General features: G+C 42.0%; 1 protein-coding gene and 1 long non-coding RNA gene across 11 annotated transcripts in view; one reads left to right on the forward strand and one right to left on the reverse strand.

The window, feature by feature from the left end:
- Positions 1 to 21350, reverse strand: part of MRTFB (myocardin related transcription factor B) — a 194947-nt gene that overhangs the window by 17902 nt on the left and 155695 nt on the right. For 9 of the 10 annotated variants that reach the window (XM_063623731.1, XM_055254361.2, XM_055254369.2 and 6 more), the window contains 4 exons: positions 14810 to 14947; positions 8326 to 8573; positions 3159 to 3291; positions 1314 to 2348 (listed from right to left, as the gene is read on the reverse strand). In XM_063623731.1, the coding sequence (XP_063479801.1) occupies positions 1314 to 2348; positions 3159 to 3291; positions 8326 to 8573; positions 14810 to 14947 (1554 nt within the window). The remainder of the gene's footprint in view (positions 1 to 1313; positions 2349 to 3158; positions 3292 to 8325; positions 8574 to 14809; positions 14948 to 21350) is intronic. The other variant, XM_055254370.2, reaches the window with a different exon arrangement.
- Positions 5472 to 21350, forward strand: part of LOC129468603 (uncharacterized) — a 50097-nt gene continuing 34218 nt past the window's right edge. Inside the window, exon 1 of the long non-coding RNA XR_008652721.2 lies at positions 5472 to 5832. This is a non-coding gene — a long non-coding RNA (uncharacterized lncRNA). The remainder of the gene's footprint in view (positions 5833 to 21350) is intronic.

The raw sequence follows: 21350 nt of genomic DNA on the forward strand, positions 1-21350 counted from the left end.
AATGAAATAAGACCAAGGTTACAGATACACACTTCATCTGCACAGAAATCTGAACTTTAATGATTCTAAACCAGAGAGGGAAACATCAGACCAGTCACTGCATGCTCTTATTATTCCTAAGTAGCTAAGATTTTTCATTTGAAAATTTTGAGAAAATGGAAATGGAAATAATAAGAACCTAAGGCAGTTCTACACATAGCAGCTCAGGTATTGTAATACCTGAATAACACGGAAATTCGTGAGACCTAACTGTCCCAATTGCTGCTTGTAATCGGTGTGTGCATTTCCTAGGGAGAGCCAGCCATGGGCCAGGGCGCCCTCAGACCCAAGGATAAAAACACGGTTCTCGTTTCTACTACAGCAATGGAAGATTTGGACCAAAAAATTTAAGGATTATGGAATAGACTTTCAGTTTCACAGATACCCTAAAGATAAAACAGAGGAATTAGAATTTTTGCATATGTCAAAGGGTCTGCAGGCCCTGCCTCCTAACCACAGGGGTATGAGATGATTCCTCTTGCCTGTTTCAGGTATTTGGGTGTCGAGGCTGAGGAGCACTGCTTCAAATGGTTTCTTGTTCACTCGTGCTCCGTGTTCGGTGAAAACTTACCAAAACTGCATGACACGGTAAATACATAGGTTATGTATGCACGAAAGGGAATTTCATGCTCATCAGTGTTTTCTCATCTCTTTCAATTACATCCTCACTCCTAAATTTGTGGTCACGTTTTCCTTAGTTTAGGCATCTTCATATAAGCAGTGACTTTCGAGAACTAAATGTGGGAGGTGGAATGTAAGAATGGGCATAAGAATAAAGGCTCTGCGGGCAGAACACCTGGGTTTAAATGCCAGCTCCATCCTTGGGGAACTCACTGAGTACTCCTAGGCCTCAGTGTCCTTATCCAGAGATGGGTGGTATCACTTAGATCTTCTAGGAGAAGGGAGGATTAAGTGAAGCCAGCCATTTAAAGTACCAGATGCTGTGCCTTGCCAGAAAAAGTGCTCAGCGGCAGAGACTATGATCACAATGATCATGTCACTGGTGTGTAAAAAAATGTCTGCATGGATGATACTGTGTTCATTCAAGGGAAAAGGTAACAGGACTAGAAAAGCATCCTGTGTTTATTTTCATTATATAAAAACAGTACTAGATATTCAGATTTCTGAATAACCCTCTCACACATGCATACGTTTTCTCTGTGAGGTCTGCTCTGGATGCATTTATGAAAGAGCTCAGGTATGGTGTCTTCCTTAGCAGGGTTTGCATTCCATGCATGCTGTAAGGCAAAGTAGTTAGAAGACACACTTCACACCTGGAGTTTGAGGCTGCCTACAGGGAGTTGCACTGAGGTGACACTCGAGCCCTGGATGGACACTGGTAGCAGCAGCTGAGCAGTCTGTGTGGTCAGTAAAGCCTGGGGCTGAGCAACAACAGCAGGTGGTGGCTGTCCCTGGGAACTCACATAAAACTGCGAGACGACACTCTGCTGCTCTGCCTGGGCCACAGGGACCTCTTGCTTGATAACGACAGCCTTTTTGGCAACAAGGGTCTGGCCACCTGTAGAGACGGGCTGGCCTACAGCGTGGCTGGCTACTGGGATGGGCTGCCTGGAGCTGGAGCAGTCCGGGAGTGAGGCCTCATCTTTGATGGAGGAGCTAAGGCTGCCGTGCCTCTGATCTGACTTGACAGAATGACCTGGGGCACTGGGCTGGGCTTCCAGGGGCCGCTGCTGCTGCCCTCGTTTTTCAACCTCAAGTTGCATTTTCAGCACTTCCACGAGCTTCTGCTCTTGTTCCAGTTTCCTCTTCAGCTCTTCGATTTGCTTCTCTTTCTCCTGAAGCTTGCGATCCTTCTCGGCTGCATCCAGTTCCAGGTTTGACAGAGTGCTGCTGGTAGGACTCAGACTGTCTTCATTATTTGTCATTCTCAAAGGAGATGAACTCAAGAACTGTGAAGGAGACATCATGGTCATAATCTCGGTGAAAGTGTCTGCCATGTTTGTGTCATCAGTACTGAGACTGGACTGTTCGGAGGGCGATGGTGAAATGGGCAGAGGGGAATGAACATTTTCCACATGGGTTGCGTTGCTGGTTCCTGTAGGTGGCAATTCTGCCTTAAGAGTAGAGACTGAGCTAGTCACAGTGTTGTGTAGTGTTGTAACCGGCAAGGCCACAGTGACTTCTGGGTTACTGGTGACAATGGCTGATGATGACACTGCCACGACGCCCCCAGCAGCAAGGCCGCTGCTGTTCACTTCCTGGTAGGGTTTCAGGCGCTCAATGAGGTCCGGTTTGGTGCCTGACACTGGCAGACCCCTTAACTTCAGTTCTGTCTTCAGTTCTGATACCTGGAGTATAAACAAAGCAGATCTCTTAGTATTAGAGCTTTCTGGCAAATCTACAGTATGCTTTTGTGATGGGAAAGGTGCCTATGTCTGTCAGACAACTCTGTTATGGCACACCTGAAAGTAGAACTGGTTTTGTATTTAAGCACACAGAAACAGATAACTACAGACTAGAAGCACTTGAGGAGCCAGTGATACAGTAAGGGTTTTTAGAGGGTAATTCTGCTTTTATGTCAAAGCAGAGAGTATTACCAGGAATGATGATGATGACACAGCTGCATTTATTGAGTAGTTGCCATGTGCAAGACATTGTTGGAAGTGCTCTACTCTTTCCACTCATCTTCACATGACCCCATGAGGTGTTCGTATCATTATTCTTCCCACTTTACAGATTGGGAGGCAGAGGAAGAGAGAGGTTGAAGCACTCACTCAAGGTACCACAGATAATAGAAGGCTGAGCTGTGGCAGAAACCTAAAAAGGCTGGCCCTAGAGCTCATATTCTTAACTGTTACATTTTCCTGCTTTTCCCAAACTTGGCATTGAGCAGGGAAGAAAAAAAATCACAGCCTCTGGAATCCAGCAGAACTGGCAGGTGCCCGCACAAGGTACACACTCAGTAAATGACAGTTATTGGTTGTTTCAAAAGAAAATTTAGTGGAAGTAAAAAGAAAGTACCTTTTATAAAGATTATCATATTGTTGGTAAAGTTGAATGTCTATTGAAAACTACTTAATGTCTGCTAGACAACGCTGGCAAATCATTTACATGTTTGTGGTACTTAGGGGTGAATAAGCTCCAGTTGGAATTGTCACCTTTAAGTCATCCAGGCTAGAAGGCAGAGGTCCTGGCTTTCTCACAGGAGCAGATGTATTCTGTCTTGGTGTGTTAGGTGTGGTATTGTTCAAAGCTGAATTCCCACTGTTACTATTTTTGTCATTGAGTGGCCTTCAAAAGAAAAAAAAATTAGAGTTTATAATAAAATAATTTCTAGATTTGACATTGCTTCTATTAACAATTTGACTAACTTATGAAGAGAAAAATACCATGGTTATGGATTGGAAGGCTGAATATTGTAAAGATGCCAATTACATTAGATCTCAATGAAATCCCTGCAGGTTTTGTTTGTTTGCTAGCGTGGTGGAAATTTAGAAGGCAATTCTAAGCTTTATATGGAAATGCAAAGGACCAAGAATGGCCATGAATCCTTGAAGAAAAGCAAAGCTGGAAGAGTCACACCACCAGACATCAACATGTAATTAACGTGTGATGTTGCTGATACAGGGACAGAACAACAGGCAAATGACAGACCCCCAGCAAATCCAGAAACAGCCCTCTGCATACCTGGACCCTTGAGTTACCAAAAAGAGGACACTGTGATGTAGTGGAGAGAGGGCGGGACTTCCGATGGTGCCATGCTACGTTGGAAATTCACACAGAAAAAAACATGGCTCTTGACTGGCCCCACCTCACCTTGTTCCCAAAATCTACACGTTAATTATGAAAATAAAGCTTTCAGAAAAACTCTCTGGATAGTATCTTCATGGCCTTTGGGTAGACAAAGATTTCTTAAACAGGACATAAAAAGCACTAAGTAAAAGGGACATCTTTAAGACAGTGAAAAGTCAAGCCACAGTGCAGAACAACAGATCTGTAATACATATTTCTGACAAAGACCTCATATCTAGAGTATATAAACAGGTCTTTAAAATCAGTAAGAAAGAGACAGAAAACTCAGAGGAAAAGTGGGGGAAAAATCTCAGATGTATCACAAGAAAGCATATCCCAATGGTCAATAAATAAGTGAACAATGGTTCAACCTCATTAGGTACGTGGAAATTGCAAATCACAACAGAATAGCCCTGCATTTTCAGTGGAATTGATATAATGAGTAAGACTGATACCAAGTACCTGGGACAACCAGAACAATCACACACTGCTGGCAGAGTTGTGAATTATGCAACTACTTTGGAAAACTGTACTAAAGAAAAACATCTTTTCTTTGAAACTTTTCTTTTGTAGTACTAAAAGAAAACATCTGCCTATCCTATGATCCCACAATTCCATTCCTATATAGACATCTAACAGAAAGACACATGTATGTATACCAAAAGACACAGACTATTTACTATGGGGTTATTCATAATAGCCCCAACTGGAAACAACCCAATTATGCATCAAGAGTAAGCTGGATGGCTAAATTACATTATAGTCAGCCACGAAATATTAAACAACAACAAAAAAAAATGAACTGCTATCAGCACCAACAAAGATGCACCTAGGTGTACTGTTAAGATTGCATGTATATGAAGTTCAAAAACAGGCAAAACTGCACTTTGGGAGGCTGAGGCGGGCAGATCACGAGGTTAGGAGATTGAGACCATCCTGGCTAACACCGTGAAACCCCGTCTCTACTTAAAAATACAAAAAATTAGCCAGGCGTGGGGGCAGGCGCCTGTAGTCCCAGCTACTCGGGAGGCTGAGGCAGGAGAATGGCGTGAACCCTGGAGGTGGTGTGAACCCGGGAGGCAGAGCTTGCAGTGAGCCGAGATTGCACCACTGCACTCCAGCCTGGGCGACAGAGCAAGACTCTGTCTCAAAAAAAAAAATAAAACCCCAAAACAGGCAAAACTAATCTCTGGGGATAGAAGTCAGGATCATCATGGAAAAGGGAGACAAAAGGGGCTTTTGGGGTACTGATAATGTTCTTGGTTTGGGTATTGGATACAGGAGTGTATTTATTTTTGCATCAATTTTCACTTATAATTTATGGACTTTTCTGTATGTAAGTTATACTTCAATTTAAAAAGCTTATTTAAAAGAAGTTCGTGCATCATTTGTCAAATTCTACTACAGTTGGGTGCTTTGTACAATTTTCCTAAACTTTCAGTATTAAAACGAGATCCCCACCTAACATCTTCCAACTGTGATACTCTTGGTAACAGTGGTGTTTGCTTTCTGGATGGTTGCTACCGTACAGCCGATTCCATTGCAGCTTCAGGCTTTATTATCACACAAAGCTTTGGTGCTGAAGCCAAGAGACTTGGAATTTCACATTCTGAAACAGGGATTTGAGGTGACAGTGCCTATAGGGTAATGGCCATAGTTGGGTGAGCTTTCTCTGAAGAGTTCTGGGAAGCCTGTGGTTGAAGCCAATGCTGGCTTTGTCAATAGCTAACTCTTGACATTCATTTTGGGGTCTTCTAAAACCTGGCTGAATTTTGCTGAAGTTAAATAATTGAAATCTTTGGGATGAAGTTTCTTATCATTGGATGAAATGGGAAATATTTTATGCATCATTATTATCCTTTATAAAAATTCAACTGTAAAATCTCAGTTATGAAAACATTTTCTTTAAGTCAATGTTTCTCCACCTTATTTTCATTCATTATTGTCCCCTGAAAAAGCCTTTTAGACATTTTTCTCCAAATCTCTTTCCCCATGAAGTTTCAACACCACAGACATAATGCATGTGTTTATGGACCGCAGGTAAGTCTGTGCTTTATTACATAAGAGTAATTTCCCTGCTGAGCCACGTTTTGCTTCCTTGTGAGTGGTATTACCCCCTTGAGAATGAATGTAATTATTCTACTCATGCTGTTTTTTTTTTTTTCCTGTTGAGATTCTATAATACTCTATCTATTAAAATGAACAGTTTGGTATTTAACTAAATCTTTAAAATAACAAAAACATGTTAATCTATTTTTCTCCCAAATCAATAGAGGGGAGAAAAAAAAGGAGAGAGGTTGCTGACGATGATCAGCAGATGAGAGACCTGAGTTCAGAGGGACGCAGTGGCCTTCAGGGACCTCCAGTGACCTCCCATTGTGCAGACAAGCTGAGCTGGACTAAAGGCTAGTCCCTTTGGGCGCTTGCTCCTTTGTGGTGGCAAAGGGCTACATGATTCGGGTAAAATCCCACCACTATGGGCACTGTAGGACTTCCACATTCAGTTTCTTGTAATGGAATTTTGATAAACATAAACAATGCGTTAGGAAACAAGGTCTCCATTTTTAGGATCTGGAAATTGAACAGGACTTACATTCTTTTTGTGGTTAAATAACATACAAAAATAAGTGTTCTTTCTCCTTCTAGTATCCTGGGTCTTTTTGTATGATACTGTTCTTGGGTGAGCTTGGTTATTGTAGAGGTGCTGAATGTCTGAGGAGGAGAGGGGAATTGAAGCCTTAATGGAAAGAAAGAACTGGTAACAGTTCAGCAAGCCCACACCTCTGATGGATTCTTCCTATCTACAAAGCCAGTCGCACAGCCAAATTCTTTCATTACAGAAAAGACTGTTTCAAAGATATCAAAAAAAATCCTTTGGGATTTTCACCTTAACAGCGTCCTCATCTGGGAATGGGGTCAATAACAGCAATTCCTCCTAGACTTGAGGCGAGGATGAGGATGATGCAGTTTTAAGCACAACGCATTGTAAGTAGTAACTGTGAGCCGCCATTACCATTATTATTATTATTATTATTGGTGCCCAATGCCAAAAGAGGATGGCGGAGGAGGAGGCCTCCCTAGGGCCTGGACAAAGCTGCAAAGTAGCAGCAGCTTGTCTCTGATTCTCTTCCAATTCTCTTTGGTCTCCCCTGATTCCCTTCCAATGTCAATAGCTCACTCGGGCCTGCCTGCTCTTAAAATAGTAACTGGATACAAAGTTCTTTCTCTCTTCATCTCCATGCCCTGATGTTTTAGATTTAAGTACTTCACAATCAGGTCTGAATTACTAATAGGTTTAATCTTCCTCAACATATTTGAATCTTAAGAGGGAAAAGAGGGGCTACCTATGAGGGAATACTTAGGCAACATGTAGAAAACAGAAGTTTCTACAGATCATGTTATCATAAGTTGAATGACCTGATCATGGCTAATAATTTTTCATTATAATGAAATTTTCATTATAATGAGCTTTTGCATCTCTTTCTAGAGTCAAATGCAAATATTTCTTTTTCATGAAAAGTGAGGAAAATGAAGACAAGATCTTTGCATTTTTATCTCTGTTTCCCAGAAAAAGCATATTGGGAATGTATATCCAGAAATTTTCTTTATTACATAATTAAAATTAGCCATTGATGTCTTGCTGCGAATTCAGTTTCAGAAATTGTCGGAATTCACTCCCTTCTGTCCCCCACAGTTGGGTTCAAACTTTGAAAACACCTTCCTTCTCCACAGTTGTTCGTCACCAAGGCCTTTAACTGTCTTCTGAAACACTCACTCTGCTGCCAGAGCTCTTCATTGTCTCCAGACGTCCCTTCAACACCAGCGTCCAGCTGTTTTTTTTTACGTTTTGGCCTCACCGCGTCAGCAGCCCGCTCTGAAACACTCCGTTGTCTCTTTGCTGTGTTGAGTAAGGTCTTCTGCCCAGCTTCAAGGCCCCTTAGACATTGGCTCTACTCGATTTTTGTCTTCCACTTTTTTCTTAAAAATTAATCAGATTCTTTGTTTAGGCAATTTTTCTCACCTTCCAATGAAGAGGCACTACATACTCTATTCCTTCCTCTGTACTAGTGCTCACAGAATTCCCCTGTGCCTGGAAAGGCCGTTCTCGAGCCTTCTATATACAAAGATCCTGTCTTTTCCACCAGGCCTTCCTTTGACCACTCCAGTTTTCATGCCCATCTTTCTCTTCTTTTATCTGTTTGTGCCAGGTCTTATACTACTTAACGCTTTTCTCAGAGCATCTAGTATTATTTTGGTGTTCTAATAATAGGCAAATCTGGATGAATAATTGTGAAAAGGCACTTCTAACTTGTAAAAATTCAGCACCAATTTTGGAGGACAGAAACTGGACTGGAATGCAGGCCACTCTCACCATGTGGACTTCAGACACTGTATGATAAGCTTTGATAACAAAGAAATGAAAATCATCACTGAGCACAAATAAATGACAATATTCAACTTTTGGTAACTTATAGTTCCTCATAAAAAACCACAGAAAACCCCACGTTGAGGATAGCATTGGCCCCGCCGTACTTGAATGGTGCAGGCAGGATGGTCTGGTAGTTGTAGTGCTGCTTCTGCTGACTCAGGATCTGCAGCTGCAGGAACAGCTGCTGCTGCTGGAGCAGGCGGGCATAGTTGGAGTCCATCTGCGGCTCGTTCTTCTCACCCTTCTGATCTGGTGGAATGTATTGGTGGTACTTTAACTTCTTTACCCGTGGTTTGGGATCTTTGCACTTTTTGCTACGGTGTTTGTCATTTGGATTCTTGGGATGGCTTTGCTATTTTTGAGAAAAAGAAAATAACATTTAAAGAGATGTCACCACATAAAATCTTTTGTACTGTGTGACTAAATGATTTGAAATTAAAAAGAAATGTACCTTAGATACGGGTACAGCCACTTTGGAAAGCAATATGCTAAATTCATTTCAAAAGCCATGAAAACGTTTGCATATTAACTTTGACCAAGAAATTTTCTCCTGCTGCACTGTTCCCTCAGGGTATGAGCAAGATGCTCAGCATGAGCTATTCAAACTCAACACACACTGACCTTAGGTCTCCCGTGTGAACACACCACCAAGTGCTTACATATACAATCTCCTAGTAAAAAACAAGCTGCATGCTAAATATACAATGGGAAAACGTTAAGTATACTTCACGAAAACCATGTAATAGCTAAAAATTCTGTGGAGAATAGGTAAAAATGAAAAAATGCTTCCAATGAGAAGAAAACAATATAAACTATCTCTAAGGAATATAATACAAAAACAAATACTGAATGATATGAACATGAATTTAAACATTTTTCAAAAATACATTTTTCCTTTGAAATTGGGATGTGAGACCATGTATCCTTCATTTTAAGATTAGGAATCAGATGATGTTTTCCTGAGGTCTTGTTGTCTTCTCAGTTTTTAAGTTATCAGATCACTTTATACTTTTCAGTATTCAGATTCTAAGATAGCGTCATCTGAAAAAAACCCATCCAAACAAACAAAAAAGAAAATATACGAAAGTATTCCTAAGCTTCTTTAGGGAACATACCCAACTTAATATAAAGACTTTGAGAAGTACTCAATTAAATGGAGCTATTGATATGATCACATTATTTATATTCATATCCAAAGAATTAGGACACCACAACCAAAGAAGAATAAAACAAAACTCACTGCATTCTGCAGGTTAGGAATAGTCTCATTTCTAACGTTAGGCTATTCTAACATTCACAGAATGTGACTATTAACATTCTTTTTTATATCCTTCCTTTGGATATGTTTTAATATAATTGGGATGATACCATACAAGCTTATTAGAAATGTGCCTTTCTCTCTCTTCACTTGATATGTCATGAATTCTTAAATCCCTTGTATAAAAGAATGATTCTGCAACAAGATTTTTATGGCCATTTTTACATAACAGTTTATGGACATAGCCAGTGGGGTGCTGGAGCCAGCTCTTACTCATGAGAACCAAATGTGTGCTGCTTCTCCCAACTCTGCATTCAGCAATATCACACTGGTAGCCTGAAACTGGCCACTGTGGGAATATTTACACCATGGGAATTGGCAAAGGCCATAATCTGCCCTCTGAGCCCAGCCAGTTATTAAACATTTACCGGCATACTACTGAACATAATATAATCCAATTAACTAGGAGCCTATTTTTAAACACTGGTAAATAAGAATTTATAAAAAGTAATTATGTATTGGAAATGACTGGTTGTTAATCTCATCTCATGCTTTCAGATTTGAGCATCAGGACCTGGCCTCCTTCTAGTTCTTTACTGACTCCTACGACACATCTGACACTCCCAATGCTCTTTACCTTCTTCAACATTACTTCAGTCACTGTTCTTGGTGATTTTAATATCCACATGTACAATCCTTCTAACATTCTGTTCTCTTAGTTCCTTGACTTCATTGCTTCCAGATATCTCATTTCCTCTCTCAGCCAGCCACTGTGTGATGATAGCCTAGATCTTGTAATTATTTGAACCTCCCTCGCTTCCCAGCATCCCAATCTGTTACCCACCATATATTTTGTCAATTCACTCCATCCAGGATGCCAACTACAACAATTATTTGATGCCACTGAGACCTATAATCCCTTTCTGTTACAACCTTTACATGTTCCTCACTTGCCTCCTTACCAAGCTATATCCCACGGTCCCCTCACTCGCACAGTCCCCTCTTTGTCATACACACCTGGCAAAACCCTTATCTAATTCTGTCTCCTTCTGTTTCTCGACAGTGGCTCCACTGATGTTTTGAGCTAAGTAATTGTGTTGTGGGAGCCCATCCCGTGTATTGTTGGATGTTCAACGGCATCCTTGGCTACTACCCATTAGATGCCCCTAGCAACCTCCACCCACCCACCTTGTCCCCCACACTGTGACAACCAGAAACGTCTCCAGACATTGCCAAATGTCTGTGGTGGGAGACAAACTTACCCTTGCTGAGACCCAGTGGTCCACTTCATGCCTGTACTCATGTAACTGAAAGTGGCTACAGGAAAAACATAAAACCATGCTGACAAGTCTCACTTTAAACTGGTGACCACCAACTTCAAGGGCTCATCAGTGCTACGTGGCCATCCTGTTACATTTTTCTGGTCCTTTAATTTTCCTGCTCTTACAGAATACTGCCTATCTCTTCTTCTCTCTCCAAACCTGTAGTATTTCACCCCCATCCTCACTGTCAACTGATGACCTCACTGCGTAAACATGGAGAACATGTAAGTGATCAGCATAGAGCTGAGTGCCTGCCTGCACCGAGACTCTGCGCTTTCCTTCCTGCTGGTGTTGCTGTCTCAGGCTGGCCCTTCCCTCCTCAACTGGATTCTGTATTCCCTTGCCCACACCTGGCTGTGGTTCCCCACTCTTCTGGATCACTCCCACTGGATCATAAACAGCCTTCCTTGACCCTATAGTCTAATCAAGCTACAGACCCATTTCTGTGGGCTCTCAAGAAAAGCTTTATGTAATACCATCTCCAGCTCTGCCTTTCAGGCTCTCTTGTGCCCACTCCAACTAAGCTTTCAGAAACTGTTCTTGTCAAGGTCGCTGTGCTTCAACATTAAACCAAGGCCAGTTCCCAGCACTCATCTTAACTGAGGCACAGCAGCCTTTCCTACAGTTGCTCTCTCCCTTCTTCTTGAAACATCGTGTCTGGCTTCAGGGCTGCCTTGTCTCACTCTTGCTGGCTGTTTTTGCTGAGTCTCCTTTGCTGGTTCTCCTCTCTAAAATGTTGGAGGTTCCCAAGAACTCACTTCTTGCACAGCTTTTTCACCTGTACTCAGACCCTAGGTAATTTAACTGGGTTTCATGGCTTTAAATGCCATTTATACACTGATGACCCACATTTCTATTCCCAACCTAGACCTCTCTCCTAAGGTCTGCACTCATCTATCCAGCTGCCTCTAGGACGTCACGCGGTGCCTGCACAGCACCTCACACTCCAGGTGTACTCCCTTCCGTTACAGGACGTGGCAACTGCAAGTTGCTAGTCGCTTAGACACACAACAGTAGATGGTTCACAACTCCTCTTCTTCACACCACATATCCAACTTGTCCACAAATCCTGCCAGCTTAGCCTTCAAATGCAGCCAGAATCCAACCACTTCTGTTATCTCCCCAGCTGCCACTGTCTCCTGCTGTGCATTTTACCTGTCTCCGCTTCTACCTTTGCGCCCTACTGTTTCTAACACATCAGCTCAAAAATCTTACAGCAGCTTCTTCCCTTAGTGGTAATACAAAGCCTAACTTCTTACAAGGCTCTACAGACGCTGGTCTCTGGCCACACACTGTCTGCCTCGGCCATTGCTGTTGGAGTCATACTGGCTGCCTTGATCAAATTTTCTTCCCATAGATACCTTCATGGCTCACAAGCTCACTTCTTTCAGATCTCTGTCCAAATGTCATCTGCGTATCCCCAGACCACCTCATTTAAAAGACACGTCTCTCCTTGTCTCCCCAGCACCCCAATCCTCACATTATTCATCACCACCCAGCACACTCTATATTTGGTTGTCTGTTTACCCTAAGGGTGGGGATTTGTGATCTTTTGTTCCTTGCTTTATCTATTCCTAGTACCCAGAACAGTGCCTGGCACATAGAAGGTGCTTGAATAAGTATCCGTTCAACAAATGAATGGTGAACGTGCATGCTAATTGGAAATCACTTTAATTATCAGGCACTTAAGATATATACCTCGATGTCAGAAAACACTTTCCCCCACTTATTCCTTCAATCCCACAATATTAATCAATTCACTATTTACCTTATTTTGTTATCAATAATTCATTTTATTTATTTGCTTTTGAGGCAGGGTCTTACTCTGTCACCCAGGCTGGAGTGCAGGCGCATGATCTCGGCTCACTGCAGCCTTAACCTCCTGGGCTCAAGTGATCCTCCCACCTCAGCCTCCGAGTAGTTGGGAGCATAGGTGTGTGCCACCACGCCCAACTAAACTTTTTGTACACTTTATAGAGATGGGGTTTTGCCATGTTGCCCAGGCTGGTCTCAAACTCCTGAGCTCAAGCAATCTGCCTGCCTTGGCCTCCCAAAGTGCAGGGATTACAGGCGTGAGCCACTGCATCTGGCTATACATTTTATTTTTAGTCTTTTAAAACTGATCATAAGAATGAATGGGGTCTAGGATAATTTATACTCAAAATGGGGTTCGAGTATAATCGTTGTAGAGTGATAAAATAATTGTCCCAGCCACAGTCAGGAAGGCACCTGCAGAGGAGGGGCACAGAAACATAATAACTAGTGTTCCTCAGACAGAATCTGCTGTTACCTATCAGCCCCCACAAGTGAAGGATGGGAAACAGCTTTCCTTATAGAAACACTGAAAGAATTCTGGTCTGTTTCCTTTTTTTTTTTTGAGACGGAGTCTTGCTCTGTGGCCCAGGCTGGAGTGCAGTGGCGCAATCTTGGCTCACTGCAAGCTCCGCCTTCCGGGTTCACACCATTCTCCTGCCTCAGCCTCTCCGAGTAGCTGGGACTACAGGCGCCCGCCACCACGCCCGGCTAATTTTTTGTATTTTTAGTAGAGACAGGGTTTCACCATGGTCTCGATCTCCTGACCTCGTGATCCGCCCGCCTCGGCCTCCCAAAGTGCTGGGATTACAAGCGTGAGCCACCGCGCCCGGCTGGTCTGTTTCCTAATGTGTTTCTGTCCCCTCCTCTCTTGGCATAGTCCTAGAATTATCTAACCAACCCCTGAATTTCACATTCTTAAACAATGCTTCTTCCTCTAGAACTAAAGCCTTCCTTAAAGACATCAGTGAAGAGCAGACATTCAGAGAGAGGGAGAGGCAGAGAACCTGTTTTGAGGATCGGCAGGGAAGGAGGGCTGTGCATGCAGACCCTCTGTGCCGTCGGGGTTGCATGCGTGGGGATGTTGGGAGAGGAGGTATAAAACTGATTTCATGGGCAGGGTTGCCACTTGCGACCCTCTGGAATTTCCGACTCCAATGCTAAGCAACAGAAGATGGGGAAATAACACTGATGTATGTCCTGAAGCCACCAATACTCGGCCACGCTGACAAGAGCCTTCTCTCCAGGAAGGTCAAGGACAAGGACAGTCCCGGGGACAGAGGGCCATGAGGAATATGCATTTTGTTCATCTGAAAGATGCTCCCTTGCCTCAGAAGAGTTCTGCAACAGGTGGGGGAGGCAGGAGAGAGCTAGACTTGGATTCAGGAGGTTGGGACCCTTCCTGGCTTTGTCATTTCTTCTTCGGGCCTCAGTCTCCCCATCTGAAGGGTGGTAAGAAGTTAGCTAACTGTAATATCCTTTTTTAGTTTTAAAAGTTTGAGATCTATATTCACCTAAACTATTCCTCCTCACCCACCTTATCTAGAAGTTCTAAACACAATTCTAAAAAGTTTAAATCTGTTTTTCTCTTGTTTCATCTTAGTGGCCTCGGTGGCAGAACCGGGGCTTTCTGCACAGCCCCAGTAGTTTGTTTTGGTTTTTTTAAAGAGACAGGGTCTTGCTCTGTCACCCAAGCTAGAGTGCAATGGTGTGATCATAGCTCACTGCAGCCTCAGACTCCAGGGCTCAAGTGATCCTCTTGCCTCAGCCTCCTGAGTAGCTGAGACTACAGGCATGCACCACCACCTCTGGCTAACTAACTTTTTGAATTTTTTGTAGAGATAGTGTCTTGCTATGTTGCTTGCTATGTTGCCCAGGCTGTTCTCAAACTACTGGCCTCAAGTCATCCTCCCACCTCAGCCTTCCAAAGCACTGGGATTACAGAGGTAAGCCACTGCATCTGGCCCCTACTGTTTTAAGTAGACCAAAATTTGTGCCATTTTTCTATGACTATAGCACATATTCAAACATGAAGACCCCAGTCTAGCAAGTCTTTGCATGGCTTAGTTTTTAAGACTTTGGGCTAAAAGGCAAGCTGAGCAAATTGGATAAATTTGCCTTTGTCTTCCATTCACAGGGCTATAGACAGAGTCACAAATAAAGCCACCAAACCCAGGGTGTATCCAAAGTACCCACCTTCACCAGTGCTGGGCCAGGCTTTGCTGAGGACACAGTGTTTGTGGGGAGGACAGGAGCTGCAGGCCGTGGGGGAGGCTGATCTGCAGTTGGAGGAGTTTTCAAGAATTCAGGAACTGTTGGGGACACTGAAGCAAACTGGTGGAAAAGGCAAAAAGGGACAAGTCTGTGAAATTAATGATCATAAAAACAGAAAAATTAGAATTACAAGGGATGACCTGGTTTTTAAGTCCACTAGAAAAGAAGCAAAGGAAAAATATATGATTATGTCTGAGGCCAGATGGTGGAATAATATGCTTTACGCCTCAGTGGAGCCCATCATTTAGTCTTTAAGAGCAGTGAATAACTAAAGCCAAGTAAGGTTAGACTGACGATACTGGAGTATTTTCTCAAAAAGACGGTCAGAACCCACTCTTTATTGGCAGGGAAAGAAAAGTCAAAGACACTTGTATATATGATCAAAACAATACACGGTATTCTTTTTTTTTTGAGAGGGAGTCTCACTCAGGCTGGAATGCAGTGGGGTGATCTTGGCTCACTGTAATCCCTGCCTCCTGAGTTCAAGCAATTCTCCGGCTTGGGCCTCCCATGTGTCTGGAACTATAGGCATGCACCACCACACTCGGCTAGTTTTTGTATTTTTAGTAGAGATGGGGGTTTCACCACGTTGGCCAGGCTGGTCTTGAGCTCCTGACCTCAAGTGATGCACCTGCCTTGGCCTCCCAAAGTGCTGAGATTACACGCATGAGCCACTGTGCCCAGTCAATATATGGTATTCATAAAGTCCCTTTGCTATACAGGTCATGCTGACCCTAGCTGATCCAAACATGACCTTCAGGCTTCCCTGCATCACACTCGACCTACCCTCCGGTAGCATCCTTCCTGAATGCCCATGCCACCCATGTGTCCATAAATGTGCTTTACACCCTCTGTTCCTCTCTCCAAATCTGACTAGAACTCTCATTAATCACATTCCCCCATTTCTTGCAACAGAAGATTTGAAGAATATATTTCGGTAAGACTGATCTGTTTTACCGACAACATTATCTCTCCATACTTAAAACAAGAAGCTACTTTGTTAACCAGGCCAAAATTAACAATTGCTGAATCTCAGTTTGGGGTCACATATTATTAACAAAGGAAGCTACAGAAGGCTTTACTAGGTTTTATCAATTCTCACTAGCAATCTACTTTACATAGATTTTAAGTATTCGTTTATTGTAAAGAACAATTACTATTGTAATAAACTAGTCAAAATTTGCATATTGATTACTACTTGGACTTATACCACCCTTGTCTTAAGGAAAAATGTCCTCCTTTATCACTTCCCTGAACAACTCTTAAATTCATTACACCAACAATCAAAATCTTGTTAAAGTATCTGCATTTTAAAATAGCAAACTGTATTTTTCCTCCTTAAAATAAATGACCTGAAAACTTGGAGGGCTATTAGCAGCATGAAATATGGAGCTTGGCACATACTAGTTAACTCAAACAAATATTTGTTTAATTGATGAATGGGCATTCCTTCTGGCTTTACTCACACTAGGTCATGTTCTCAAGCCCAGCTGAGACCGTGTGTGTGCGAGTGTGCAATTAATCGTGCATGCCCCTGTCAGCTCTCTTGCTCCCTGAGGTTTCAGCTGCTGATTTCAGCTTTTCAGTTATTAGTAACTGTGAGTGGACAATATGAAAGACCTTACTTTGAAAGATGGCTGCATTCAATTTCATTTTTAAACAGAAATGAAGGGAAAGGGCTCATCTAAGAGAATGGACACCTGTGTTCTAGCAGACTTCTGCGTGCAAAGAGCCCTGAGACATCTGGCTCCTCAGTGAATCTCTGACCAACCAAGCCTCATACATAAAGTGGAAGATGTGAGCTGATCACTTCTTTACTGAATATGACTTTACGTGGTTGGTTTTCCGTTCACCTTGCATATTTTTTTGAAATGGGGATACTTATCTCTGGGTCAATGTTCACAGAGGGGAAAACATTCCTTGGCTATTATGTAACTGGTATGTGAAACAGACTAAAATGTTTGAATTCTGAACTCTATATAGATTTCCTTGCATATAAATCCTTACCTGGCAAGCTATTTTAGCAGTCCAGCCCCCAGTGACTGAAGATAGTGTGATGAATCTGAGAGCAGTATTAATCATATGAAAAATAATCCAGGAGCATGGATGTAGTATCAAATGTAATATTTTGATGACTTGCCTAAATTTCTAGACTGTGCGTATCTTATTAGCTCTTTTGGTATTTCAGTGTGACTTTGCTACCCAGAAAACCAGACTCCAGCATAACACAAGAATAACCCAACTGAGGCTGGGCGCGGTGGCTCACGCTTGTAATCCCAGCACTTTGGGAGGCCGAGGCGGGCGGATCATGAGGTCAGGAGATCGAGACCACAGTGAAACCCCGTCTCTACTAAAAAAGACAAAAAATTAGCCGGGCGTGGTGGCGGGCGCCTGTAGTCCCAGCTACTCGGAGAGGCTGAGGCAGGAGAATGGCGTGAACCCGGGAGGCGGAGCTTGCAGTGAGCCGAGATTGCACCACTGCACTCCAGCCTGGGCGACAGAGCAAGACTCCGTCTCAAAAAAAAAAAAAAAAAAAAAAAAAAAAAAAAAAAAAAAGAATAACCCAACTGAAATACAGTGATTGTTGACTCTACCTAATCTGAAGATAAATTTATCAAAACTTCTAATTTTGCCAGCCATTTTAATGTGCTTTAGAAAGGACCAAAACACAACAAAAGCCCCTCCGTTCCCCTACCAAACCCCACTTAGACCATATCAAGGGGTCAGGCTCCTAGTGGGTAAAGTTAGCAAAAGAATCTAAGTGTGAGTAATTTTGAAGTGATGTATTCCAAAAAGGATTAAAAGAGTATCCAGGCCTGGAGTTGGGGGCCATTACAGTAGCAAACGAATGCAGGAACAGAAAACCAAATACTGCATGTTCTCACAAGTGGGAGCTAAATGATGAGAACACATGGGCACATAGAGGTGAGCAACACACACTGGGGCCTACTTGAGGGTGGAGGGTGGAAAGAGGGAGAGGAGCAGAAAAAATAACTATTGAGTATTAGGCTTAGTACCTGGGTGACAAAAGAATCTACATCAAATCCCTGTGACACACAATTTACGAATATAACAAACCTGCACATGTACCTGTGAACCTAAAATAAAAGTTAAAGTATTCAGGCCATAAGAGATACTTAAACTTATTTTGTTCCATAGTAAATTCAGCAATATGTCAAAATCTTAAAAGACTACTTTTAATATTTAAAATATAAATAGGTTTAAATTGCCACCAAGACCTAAGTTCAACTTACGTTCTACAAAAATTTAATTTCAAAATGATTGAATTGTTTCCCCAAAGAAAAAAAGCTGCAAACTTTGCTTTGTCTTATTGGATCAGACCACTGTTTCCATTACAGGTTACAGGTTACAGGTCTCACGAGGGCCAGATCTTTAATTTTCATCAGAAACCCATACAAGAAAATGTCAGAAAGATGGTTTTTAATGGACACTTATGCATCAAAAAATAAACTTAAACGGCACTGTTGATCATAAAGACTGACTTCTCCTACTAGAAATGGCTACAGGAAAGCTTTGCTACAACATAAAAAAAACAGAAGTCAGAGCAAACCTCTGAGCTGATTAAAGCTCTATCCTGTTTCAGATGTCTGCATTGTTCCTGCTGCAGAACACGGTGCACAGGCAAAGGGCCAGTCATTGCTTCCGGACTGTTCCTCTTTATTAGAATTTCTTTATGTGGTCTTGAGGGACAGAAACTAGATATTTAAAAACAAAGCTTTTTTGTATTATAGATTTTAAGTCAATAATGTTTTTAATTTAGGATGCAGCAGAATTCTTAAGACGGCAAAATGCAATTACTCTTTAAATATTGTTTTCATATTCTAATCCCCAAATAAAATGAAAAATGAACGAGTTGAATAAAACAAAAATCACGCATTGCATATTTAATAGATGAATATTTTACGTAAAACTCTAGCTTTGTTAAAATGTATCACCTAGCACTGACTATTTGTTCCTATAATATATAAGTTTAAGCATTTCACTTTTAGAGTAAGTAAGTGAATATTAAAAGTGAATTTCCTTGCACAGAATCTAGTGGATGTTCAGTGGGTACTTGATGACCTGACTGGTCGTGAGGATTTGCATGTATCCCTGCTTTAAAAGTGCATTTAAAAAATTATACTAAAATGTATATAACACAAATTTTACTATTTAACTATTTTTAAGTATACACCATTAATTACATTTATATTGTTCTGCAACCATCACTACCAGAACCTCCAGACTTGTTCATGTTCCCAAGCAATATGCTATACCCATTAAACAATGTCCCCCTGGTTCCACATTCCCCTCACCCCCAGGCAATCATCATTTTCTTTTCTGCTTCTATGATTTTTACTACTCTAAGAATCTTATATAAGTGGAATCATACAGTATTTGTCTTTTTGTGACTGGCTTATTTCACTGAACACAATGCTAGAGTTTCATCCATGACGGAATGCGGAATTTCCTTCCTTTTTAAAGGCTGAATACTATTCCAACGTACAAATATAGCACATTTTGTTTATCCATTCATCTGGCAGTGGACATTTGGGTTGCTTTCACATTTTGACTATTGTGAATAATGCTGCTATGAACAGGGATATACAAATATCTGATCTAACTTCTGTTTCCTATTCTTTTTTTTTTTTTTTTTTTTTTGAGACGGAGTCTAGCTCTGTTGCCCAGGCTGGAGTGTAGTGGTGCAATCTTGGCTCACTGCAACCTCCACCTCCCAGGTTCTAAGTGATTCTCCTGCCTCAGCCTCCTGAGTAGCTGGGATTACAGGCACACACCACCACGGCCAGCTAATTTTTCTATTTTTAGTAGAGACGGGGTTTCACCATGTTGGCCAGGATGGTCTCGATCTCCTGACCTTGTGATCCACCCAACTTGGCCTCCCAAAGTGCTGGGATCACAAGTGTGAGCCATTGCGCCCAGCCCTGTTTTCTTTTGAGCATATACCCAGAAGTGGAATTGCTGGTTCATTTGGCAATTCTATTTTAATTTTTTGAGGACTGAACATTGTCCACAGTGGCTATACCATTTCACCTTCCCACCAACAGTATACAAGAGTTCCAATTTATCCACGTCCTTCCAAACTTATTTTCTGTTCTTTTGATAGTAGCCATTGTAATGGGCATGAGGTGGTATCTTGTGGTTTTGATTAGCATTTCCTTAATGATTAGTGATATCCAGTATCTTGTTAGGTGCTTATTGGCCATTTGCATATCCTCTTAAGAAGGATGTCTATTCAAGTTCTTTGCCTGGTTTTTTTTTTTTTTTTTAATTTAAAGATAGACTGCAACAAAAACCACATTCAAACCTTTGCCCATTTTTGAACAGTTTTTTGTTGTTGAGTTGTGGGAGTTCTTTATGTACATTAGATATTAGTCCTGTCTTAGTCTGTTTTGGATTGCTTTTAAAAAATATTTGGCTGGGCGTGGTGGCTCACGCCTGTAATCCCAGCACTTTGGGAGGCCGAGGCAGGTGGATCACGAGGTCAGGAGTTCAAGACCAACCTGACCAACATGGTGAAACCCTGTCTCTACTAAAAATACAAAAAATTAGCTGGGCGTGGTGTTGCATGCCTGTAATCCTAGCTACTCAGGAAGCTGAGGCAGGAGAATCCCTTGAACCTGGGAGGTGGAGGTTGTAGTGAGCCATGACTGTGCCACTGCACTCCAGCCTGGGAAACAGGGCAAGACTCCATCTCAAAAAAAGAAAAAAAAAAAAAAAAAAATTGAGGCTGGGTAATTTATAAAAGAAAAGAGGTTTATTTGGCTCATGATTCTGTAGATTGTACAGGATGCATGGCACCAGCATGTGCATCTGGCAAGGCCTCAGGCTGCTTCCACTCATGGTGGGAGGGGAAATGGAGCCAGTGTACAGAGATTACAGGGCAACAGAGGAAGCAAGAGACAGTGGGGAGGGGCCAGGCTTTTCTTTCTTTTTTTTTTTTTTTTTTTTTTTTTTAAACAACAAGCTCTCATGGGAACTAATGCAGTGAGAATTCACTTATCTCTAAGGGAGGCTGTTAATCTGTTCATGAGGGATCTGCCCCCATGAACCAAATGCATCCCATTAGGCCCTACCTCTAACAATGGGGATCAAATTTTGACATGAGGTTTGGAGGAGACAAACATCCAAACCATAGCAAATCCTTATAAGATATATGATTTGCAAATATTTTCTTCCATTTTTTGGATTGCTTTTTTACTCTGTTGATGTCCTTTGATGCACTGAAGTTTTTTTCTTGTTTCTTTTTTTTTAAGAGACAGGTTCTCGCTCTGTCACCCAGGCTGGAGTGCAGTAGTGCTTTCATAGCTCAGTGTAACCTCACACCTGGGCTCAAGTCATCCTCTCATCTCAGCTTCTGGAGTAGCTAGGACTATAGGCGCACGCCACCATGCCCAGCTAATTTTTTTAATTTTTATTTTTTGTAGAGATGAGCTCTCACTAT

Source organism: Symphalangus syndactylus, chromosome 18, assembly GCF_028878055.3.
Source record: "Symphalangus syndactylus isolate Jambi chromosome 18, NHGRI_mSymSyn1-v2.1_pri, whole genome shotgun sequence".
Lineage (NCBI taxonomy): Eukaryota > Metazoa > Chordata > Mammalia > Primates > Hylobatidae > Symphalangus > Symphalangus syndactylus.